We start from the raw sequence: 10,231 nt of genomic DNA on the forward strand, positions 1-10,231 counted from the left end.
AAACATAATGCACCAACATTTTTGAATTTTTTTTCACTCATACGCCATATTAAGATTAAAGTAACCGAAACTTTTGAAGTGCAAAATATGAACAGTAAAAGGCATGCCCTCTGTCAGCTGTTCAATAATAGTAATGATAAAAGTGCATAGATACAAAAATAATTTATAAGCCCAAAAGCTCAAAAACAAAAAGCTAACTGTTGTCTTATGACCCAGGTAAGAGAATGCAATTATATTTTTTGCAAAATCAATCAATAGATACTTTAAATATTCACAGTTCTGAGACCTTGGAGAGATACTGTCAATCAGGTAGCTGATACTAATGTGTGAAGTAAACTAATGGCCTTACTTGTTATTATTAGTTTTATTTATTTTATTTGTATGCCACATTTCTCCCAACAAAAGGACCCAAGGTGACTCTCAGCATTAAAATCCACACAATTAAAACACAGTAAGTCAAACATTACAAGACAAATTAAGCAATATATGTTTTAAAATAAAATTAAAAGATTAAAACATGGAAACATGGAAAAGATTAAAATTATATGCTAAAATGAGGTTCACTATACTTAATATAAGGTGACTCCATAAGTTTATCATAGAAGGCAACTTCATAAGAACACAGATATTTGATATACAGTACTGAATAATTAAGATGTGAGCATTAAATGGGTAATTTAAAATAATAAACATGTGAAGTCTGGTCTTTTGAAAACATATTTTCTACCTACCTCCACCTTAGTACGTTATTTCCAATAGTCATTATCACATTCACATTCCAAAATGTAGGACAAAACGCCCTCCATTTTTAGGTCATCATGCTCCAATATATTCTTGCTGAAGATAATAGGAAAGCTTTTCTACAAAAAGTGGTATGAGGATTTTGAAGGCATATTAAGTGTGGCTGCCTCCACTTTCACATAAACACCAAAGATGAAGTGTTTACTTGAGGAATGGAAAATCATACTATTCTCTGTTAATCAACTACTTTGTACAATCAGCAGGGTGCAAGGGCAAACCAGACACGATCATTTCAAATTATTCAGAAAAATGAAAAACCTCTTCAACACCACAGCAGTGGAAGCCTGAAATAATTTCTTTAAAATATCCATCTAAACGACCAGCTTGAACTTCAGAACCAAAGAAGGCTAATTAAATCAGTTTAATTCTCTCTGCACATCATACCAAATACGGTAACCTGTACTCAGGACTTTACACTAACACAGTAAAATCATAACCATGAAGTATTTACCCCTCTACATTTGGACTGCGTTAGGAGATAGTAATTAACTTCCGTCCGCTCTCAACATGTAGAGATGTGGAACTAAACTCTTTATATTGCCATTTGCGGGAAATGCGCATTTCCTCTGTTACAACACTGCTCAACCTCATTGACGAGGGTGAAAAATCCACTCCACCTGAGGCTCCCAAACCTTCTGGCCTGGGGTTGGCCATAATCTGGGTCAGAAAAGACTCTCCCCATAGGATCTCCCAGGGCTTGTGGTGCATGTTCTGCTCTCGCGCCACTGGGCTTCTATTTTCTGCCAAATTCTGAATTTCTTTCGTGGTTCCCCTCTCTTCAGTTTCTCTCCATTAAGATGGCTTATGGTATACCTGTCTTTTCCACACCTTCTCTGCATAGTCCTTAGGCACCTTGAACTCTGCCCATTCTCCTGGTCAAGGATCCTCTTCCACTACCTCTACCCAGTCTTTTTATCTCTCATCCTTCTCCTCAGTTCCCCAGCAACATGCCACTTCCTCCATCTCTCTCTCTCCTTCCTCCCTTTATTCTCTTATATTCAAAATGCTGCCCCCTACCAGGTCTCCATCTTCATTTCTTTACTTTTCTGTTTGTTTTCTTTTCTACACAGTCCTCTCATGGTCTCTTCCACTGCTGCTGAAATCGGTCTCCTCATATCTTCTGTCAAGGAGCACACTCTGAGAAGTCTCTGTCAGAGGACTCTCAGCCTCACAAGAGTTCCAGCCCTGATTTCGGTGACGGACTTCGTTGTTAGCCCAGCACAGCAAACGAGGACAATAGACTAGAACCATTCCCATTCTACTTATTTGCCTTTGCACCTGCTTATGATAAGCCCTGTGATATTTTTTTCTTCAGTATATTTATAATCCTAACTATACATGGTCTCCAAGAGTGAAACGACATGTTACATTTAATATATGAAAAGCAGCCTGATTCTGCACATGCAGAATTTTAAATGCTCCCTCCCAACAGGCAGAAAGGAGATTGGAAGGGAAAGGGTTTTGACTGGCTGCAAATAACACAGCCGTAGATAAAGAATGGAAGGAGAATGTTGGCCAGACTCCTTGTCAGACTCCTGTAGATTTCTTCACCTGTTGGATTGAAACATTTAAAGTATTTAGCAGGCAGAACCAGAACTGCTCACATTTTATTCACAAGATGGAACCAAACCTTCCACATGGTGCTATCTAGAGCTGATGGAATAACAACTCTCATCATTCCCAGCCATATTGATTGGGGGTGCTAGAAAAAAATAAGGTGGATTAGACCAATGGCGTATATAGTTCAGCATCCTATTCACACAGGAGCTGACCAGCTGCCTATGGAAACTGCACAACTAGGATATGAGACCAACAGCATCCTCTATCTCCTTCAGTAGCAAATGCTACACAAGGGCATTTTGATTTTGATGTACAGCTACCCAGACTAGTAGCTGCAATTAATGACCCTGTTGTTGTTGTTGTTGTTTAGTCATTAAGTCATGTCCGACTCTTCGTGTCCCCATGGACCAGAGCACACCAGGCCCTCCTGTCTTCATTAATGACCCTACTGTCCATAAACTTTGCAAAGTGTGAAGTTAAACTGTGATGCTTACTGCCACAGCAGTAGTTATGGCTGCCAGCTGTGACACCTTTCAAAAAGTAGTTAGATAAATTTATGGACATTAATGACCCTACTGTCCCTAAATTTATCTAACCACTTTTAAAGGTGTCAGAGCTGGCAGCCATAACTACTGCTGTGGCAGTAAACATCACAGTTTAACTTCACACTTTGCAAAAATAATAATAATAATAATAATAATTTTATCTGTCCTTAATCTGCCATTGCCCAGCTTCAGTGATGTGTACCAGGCTGGGAACGTCTGGTGTAATCCACTTTAAGAAAATATTTAGGAAAAGTCATATTCTGAGAAACAAAATCTCACTTGGAGGACTGAGACAGTGGAGTGCCTCTGTGTGTTCCAGGGTCTGTAGCAATTCTGTCAACTCCAGCACGGTGCAGCCTCTTTCACCCATTAATTGGAGCAGACTCCTGCTTGGGCTCCCTTCAGGTTCCAATACTTCGAGAGAACATTGCTCCAATTCCAGAGAACTGCAAAGAATTGCAACATATTAAGATGAAAAGTAAGTTCATACAGGCATGATTAATTATGGGAATAAACGTAGGTTGCTCACACAACACAACACATTGCTATACATCAAAGAGCTTCTCAATACAACCTTCATACAAATTCATGACAAATCAGGTACAAATATTGCTCTCCATAAACAAATTAACTTAAATCTAGAGTCTTTCTGACAACAGTTCAGTTTACTATCAGCCACATTTGTACAGAGAAAAGATTTGTGGATCTTATGTTAAGCCAGATCATCTTTTTAATATTGTGATGTCAGTGGATTATCCAGCATCAAAATAGCATAGCCAACAGATACGCCACCTTGTGCAATAGAAACAAATCAAGTGGGGTGGGGGGCTGCCATCTAGCCTCCACACAACCTGATCATTTGGGAACCATCAAGAAAGTCTCAATAGGATTATTACTGACTCTTTTGCTTTGCCCAAGTCACACACAGAATTTAAGATTGGAGAAGGAGGGGGACATGATCCATGAATTGCATTGTTTCTGCTGCCAATTTCAAAGCTCAGCAGCAGAAGACAATTTTCTCCTGTCATATGTTAAATGCATACGCTGTTTATATATCTGCTCCCCCAAACCCAAATAGCCAACAGTAATGGAAATGAAATATTTGATGGAGGAATCAATAAAGTGTACTTCGTGTGGTTTAAAACTTACATTCAAACACATTCAAAGCTTTACCTGGAAATTATTTCTATACAAATACCTCTAAATTTTTGACTTGACATGCAAAAGTACTATACAGTCCTTTTCATTATTTAAATGGAGGGGTGAGAGCACTAATAGCTATTTTTTTTCCATTATAACATGTTTATGGAGCTATGTACATGAATGAATAACTATATTCTGTAGGCATAGTTACCAAAAAAAGATCAATTATTCCCAAAGAGAAAACACATTTCTGCACCTTAACTTCCATGCCATCACCACAGTATAACGTTACAGTTCAGCACCATCTCATTAGCCATCCAACTGCCCACATAAAGCGCATCATTCCGCTATTATGTGCTGTCACGTCAGAACCAACTTATAGCAACCCTAACAGGGCTTTCAAGAGAAGTGAAATATTTAAGGAGTGGTTTTACCAGTTCCATTCCCCCAGTGAGTTTTCAGGGCTGATCAGGATTTGAATCCTGTTTTCCAGAGTCTTAGTTTCTCACTCTATCCACTATACCACACTGGGAATCACATAGCACATCACCAGTGGTGTGGCAAAGGTGGAACGAAACACAGGCTTTGATAGTGTCAACATCAACACACAGTAATATGCAGAATAGTCCTATCTAAAACAGGACTATAAACTTCACATGCTCAGTCCGTGTGTTTAGTCGTTTAGTCGTGTCCGACTCTTCGTGACCCCGTGGACCAGAGCACGCCAGGCCCTCCTGTCTTCTACTGCCTCCCGGAGTTGTGTCAGGTTCATGTTGGTTGCTTCGCAGACACTGTCCAGCCATCTCATCCTCGGTCGTCCCCTTCTCCTCTTGCCATCACACCTTCCTAACATCAAGGTTTTTTCCAAGGACTCTTTTCTTCTCATGAGATGGCCAAAGTACTGGAGCCTCAGCTTCAGGATCTGTCCTTCAAGTGTGCATTCAGGGTTGATTTCCTTTAGAACTGATAGGTTTGTTCTCCTTGCAGTCCAGGGGATTCTCAAGAGCCTCCTCCAGCACCACAATTCAAAGGCATCAATTCTTCGGCGGTCTGCTTTCTTTATGGTCCAGCTCTCACTTCCATACATCACGACAGGAAAAACCATAGCTTTGACTATTCGGACTTTTGTTGGCAAGGTGATGTCTCTGCTTTTCAAGATGCTGTCAAGATTTGTCATCGCTTTCCTCCCAAGAAGAAGGCGCCTTTTAATTTCAGGGCTGCTGTCTCCATCTGCAGTGATCATGGAGCCCAGGAAGATAAAATCTGTCACTGCCTCCATATCTTCCCCTTCTATTTCCCAGGAGGTGATGGGACCAGTGGCCATGATCTTAGTTTTTTTGATGTTGAGTTTCAGACCATTTTTTGCACTCTCCTCTTTCACTCTCATTACAAGGTTCTTTAATTCCTCCTCACTTTCTGCCACCAGAGTGGTATCATCTGCATATCGGAGGTTGTTGATATTTCTTCCGGCAATCTTAATTCCGGCTTGGGTTTCTTCCAGTCCAGCCTTCCGCATGATGTATTCTGCATATAAGTTAAATAAGCTGGGGGACAATATACAGCCTTGCCGTACTCCTTTCCCAATTTTGAACCACTCAGTTGTTCCATGACCAGTTCTAACTGTTGCTTCCTGTCCCACATATAGGTTTCTCAGGAGACAGATAAAGTGGTCAGGCACTCCCATTTCTTTAAGAACTTGCCATAGTTTGCTGTGGTCCACACAGTCAAAGGCTTTCGCATAGTCAATGAAGCAGAAGTAGATATTTTTCTGGAACTCTCTGGCTTTCTCCATAATCCAGCGCAAGTTAGCAATTTGGTCTCGAGTTCCTCTGCCTCTTCGGAATCCAGCTTGTACTTCTGGGAGTTCTCGGTCCACATACTGCTGAAGCCTACCTTGTAGGATTTTGAGCATAACCTTGCTAGCGTGCGAAATGAGTGCAATTGTACGGTAGTTGGAGCATTCTTTGGCACTGCCTTTCTTTGGGATTGGGATGTAGACTGATCTTTTCCAATCCTCTGGCCACTGTTGAGTTTTCCAAACTTGCTGGCATATTGAATGTAGCACCTTAACAGCATCATCTTTCAAGATTTTAAATAGTTCAACTGGAATGCCATCACCTCCACTGGCCTTGTTGTTAGCCAGGCTTTCTAAGGCCCACTTGACTTCGCTGTCCAGGATGTCTGGCTCAAGGTCAGCAACTACATTGTCTGGGTTGTCCGGGATATCCAAATCTTTCTGATATAATTCCTCTGTGTATTCTTGCCACCTCTTCTTGACGTCTTCTGCTTCTGTTAGGTCCCTCCCATTTTTGTCTTATGTCTTATGCTCAGTCCAACTGGATCATATTTGGAGGGAAGGAGTCTCACTATGTTTAATGTGGTTAATCTTAGCATAGAGTTTTCTCTGTATAGAAAATCAAAGAGTAGAACTCACTTCTTATAGGTTCACACTGGTTCTATCAAAAGCTAGTCTCCAAGGGAGATGGGATGGAGGGGCAAACTTCACTTCATCACTGTTGCTAGATATACATTGTTTGCATGAGGAGAAGGCACAAAAAGAAACCACAGACTCTCAGAAAGTGAAAGGAGTGACAGATAGAAAGGCAGCGTCAGTGAATAAAAAGTGTAAAAAAAAAGATTGCCAAAAGCGCATGACTATTTTTTTTAAAAAAGGAAATCTTCCATTATAAAAAACAGTAGTGGAAAGCTTCCATTTAAAAAGTTTCCCACTTCTTTTGAAACTAGTTCTTGGAAAATCTGGGGAGATTAGATACAGTAATAATATCTATTATTGTGGCATCAAGTCAATCCTGATCTATGGCAACACTTACCAGGGTTTCCTAGGTATAATTTACAAGTAATTTTTTTTCTGGTAGCTTTGTCGGACTTTGCAGCTTGCCCAAGGCTACACAGACTGGCTCTTCTCCTGGAAGGCATAATGGGGAATCAAATTTCCAACCCCACATACCAACCAGGTATCTGATCTCTCCAGCCAGTTTAAATGATTAGGAAAGCCTGATGCCCTTCCTGATTCTGTTCTAACAAAATAATAAAACAGTATCCTCAAGCAATTTTAGGGACAATAATTGTGGAGATGGACTTACGACTGTGCACAAAGATTCAGGGGGAGGATCACCATGTCTTTTAGCACTATACTTATGTTAGGACATTGTTCCACAAATATCTGATAGTGAAATCACTCTTCCCCCCATTAAAACTGGGGATATTTTAATCTTTTATTTGACATTTTTTACAGCAGGAGTTTGAAATCTTTGGTTGCTTCAGATGTTTTTTAACTTTAACTCCCAGAAGCTCCAAGTATGCATTGCCAGAGTTAAGGGATGATGAGTGTCATAGTTCAAGTCACCCGAAAGGCCAAAATTTCCCCAACCCCTGTTTTATTTATGTAGAAGAGCAAAAAAAATATTCAATTTTAGGGGGAGCCCACTTTCTGTGTTTCTGCATGAATCAGTTGTCTGGCCATGCCCAAGTAGCACAACTCATGGTGACACACAAAGAAAACCCTTCTCTACTGGCAGACAAGAGTGAAACTTGCTTCGGGCCAAAACTCAGCAGAATTATCTACCTCCAAGGAAAGAACAACACAGCAGTGTGCTGAGCAGGGAGACAATGTACACATTAGGTTCACAAGAGTATTTAAAATGAATCATAGAACTGTAGGGCAGGAACAAGTCACTGAATCCAGCCTGCTGCCAAAGCAAGAAATCCTCAGCTAAAACAGCCCTGACAGGTAGCAATTTAATTTGTTTAAAAACCTCCAGTGACTGAGACTCCATCACTATCCAAAGCAGTCCATCTCACTGTCAAGAAATTCTTCCTAATGTTTAGGCTAAATTTCCTGTCTTTTTTCCCCCTATCTATTGCTTTGGATCCTACCCTCTCAGCTTCTAGAAAACGAGTGTGCTTCATTTTTATCTATCTATCTATCTATCTATCTATCTATCTATCTATCTATCTATCTATCTATCTATCTATCTATCTATCTATCTATCTATCTATCTATCTATCTATCTATCTATCTATCTATCTATCTATCTATCTATCTATCCATTCATTCATTCATTCATTCATTCATTTATATCCCACCTATCTGGTCGTTTCGACCACTCTTCATCTTCTACCTGAAAGTTTTCCAAGTATTTGAAGATGGCTATCAGATCACCACCCAGTCTTCTCCTTGGTAGCCAAACAGGCGGTATAGAAGAGGAAGGATGGAAGGAAGGAAGTTCTCTTAACTATTCCTCATAGGACTTGGTGTCTGGATCTTTGATCATCCCGGTTGCTAACTTCTGGACACATTACAGCCTGTGAATATCTTTCTTTAAACTGTGGTGTCAAGAACTAGAGACAGCATATGTTTCGCACTAAACTGAGGATTACAGTATAGACCACAAACATGCAGCCACAGTGCAAAAACTTCTACAAATCTTGTTGTCGTGCCAAGTATGACCACCGAAACTCAGTCTTTACCACATACAGAAACAAAGAGTGTGTTTATCAGACCCTAGACACATTTGAATCCAGGGCATTTAGCGAAGCTACTGTAAGCTTTGAGGCACGTGACAGGCTGAAAACATCAGACTTTCACTGCTCAATTCTTCACCTACGGACTTTTTGTAATGTACACTTTCAAAGCCCATTTAATTTTAAATCTTAGTTTATCCAAATGCCAATAAGATGCCTCTGGGAATCCCACAAGCAGGACTTGAGAATTACTGCACTTCTGCAGGGCTGTTGCAGGGCTTCTTAATCTCGAATTAACATGATGATTTTTTTTTTTTTACCTACTACTCATCAGCCCCCACAAGCACACCTAGTATTAGGGGATTGTGGGTGTTGCAATACAAATGCACCTGGACCAACAGGTCCCTGCTCTACATCCGAGGAGCAAGCATTGCATCCATCACAACTAGCAACCACTCACCACCTTACTTACCAAGAATTTGCCATATTTCCCTTTAAAACTATGCACGTTGACAGCCATCACTCTTATCTTGCAAATTTTACCTGTAAATCGTGCACTGTGTGAAATCCTTGTCTGTTCAAACTTTCTGGGCAACACACACACACACACACACACACACACACACACACACACACACACACACACACAAGTAGTGCCGTGCTGTGCTCTCACGCCTAGAAAAACGCCATCCTCTGCACTGCGGCCCAAGCAGCGAGGAGTCCTGTGAAACCCGAAAGTCTCCCACTCTCCCTTAGCGCCGCCACGGCTCAAAAACCCCACTGTCGCCGCCGCCGCCGCTTCCCCCAAAGAAAGGCAAAGCTGTGCCTTGGTCCCAGATATCGCCCAGATATCGCCCCTTACCTCAGCCGGACTCCGCCTCGGCTTCCAGCGAGTTGGGCCAACTCTCTCCAGCCTTTGCCCGGCGGCGCCCGGTCGAGGGACTCGCTGAGTTTCCTCAGCAGGGGCTCAGCCAGGCGGTGGATCGGCGTCGGGGCGGCCGGCGTGGGCACCGACCCCGCCATCCTGAAGCTGAAGGAGGAGACCTTTGAGAGGCTTGGCTTCCTTCCACCCCCGCCGCGCTCAGATTTATTTTAAAAAGGCCGTTTAAACTCAAGAGGTCGGGAGGAAACTGAAAGGAAGAAAGGCAGGCCACCCCCGCCGAGGTTGAAGGCGGGATCAGAGGCGGGCGAGGAAGAAGAAGAAGAGCCAGCCGGCGGGCGGGTGGGGGAAGTCCCCTTCCGAAGAGGAAGTTAAGGCAGGAGCCGTCGGAGCTTCGCCTCGCCTCGCTTCGCTTTGCTTCTCCCTCACGGCGGTGGAGAAGTGGCGGTGGCAGCTCGTCGGAGGGATTTGGAAGCGGTTTTGTCCTCCTTTCACGAAGACCTCGAAAAGGAACCCTTCTCCCGTAGATCCCGCCGCCCGCCCCCCTCAGTGGGATCTCTTCAAGGGTCGTCGGTAGCACCCCATCTCCCAAGGGGGACTTAAGTGAAGTGTACAGTACCGTAGTTTTTCTGCAGAAAAAAAGTTTGCATTCGCTTTTTAGGTAGAAAAAGAGAGACAAGACGCCCAAACAGCCACGTTCCTTTGGGGCTGTGCTGTGAGCTTTTACCGTAAAACACCCCCACGCAAAGAGGCATTACTGGAACTGGTTTGTCACCTTTTGCAGAGTAACCAACAAGCCCTTTCTTTCCTTCCCAGG

At 42.3% G+C, this 10,231-nt stretch overlaps 1 protein-coding gene across 2 annotated transcripts in view; it reads right to left on the bottom strand.

Moving 5' to 3' along the window:
* The window catches only part of MALT1 (MALT1 paracaspase), a 41,499-nt gene extending 31,795 nt beyond the window's left edge, over positions 1-9,704 (bottom strand). For both annotated transcript variants that reach the window (XM_072992880.2, XM_072992879.2), the window contains exons 1-2: positions 9,397-9,704; positions 3,186-3,352 (exon numbers count right to left, since the gene is read on the bottom strand). In XM_072992880.2, the coding sequence (XP_072848981.2) occupies positions 3,186-3,352; positions 9,397-9,557 (328 nt within the window). In that variant the 5' untranslated portion in view covers positions 9,558-9,704. The remainder of the gene's footprint in view (positions 1-3,185; positions 3,353-9,396) is intronic.
* Between the last annotated feature and the right edge of the window lie 527 nt (positions 9,705-10,231).

The sequence above is a fragment of the Pogona vitticeps genome, chromosome 2 (genome assembly GCF_051106095.1).
Source record: "Pogona vitticeps strain Pit_001003342236 chromosome 2, PviZW2.1, whole genome shotgun sequence".
Taxonomy (NCBI): Eukaryota; Metazoa; Chordata; class Lepidosauria; order Squamata; family Agamidae; genus Pogona; species Pogona vitticeps.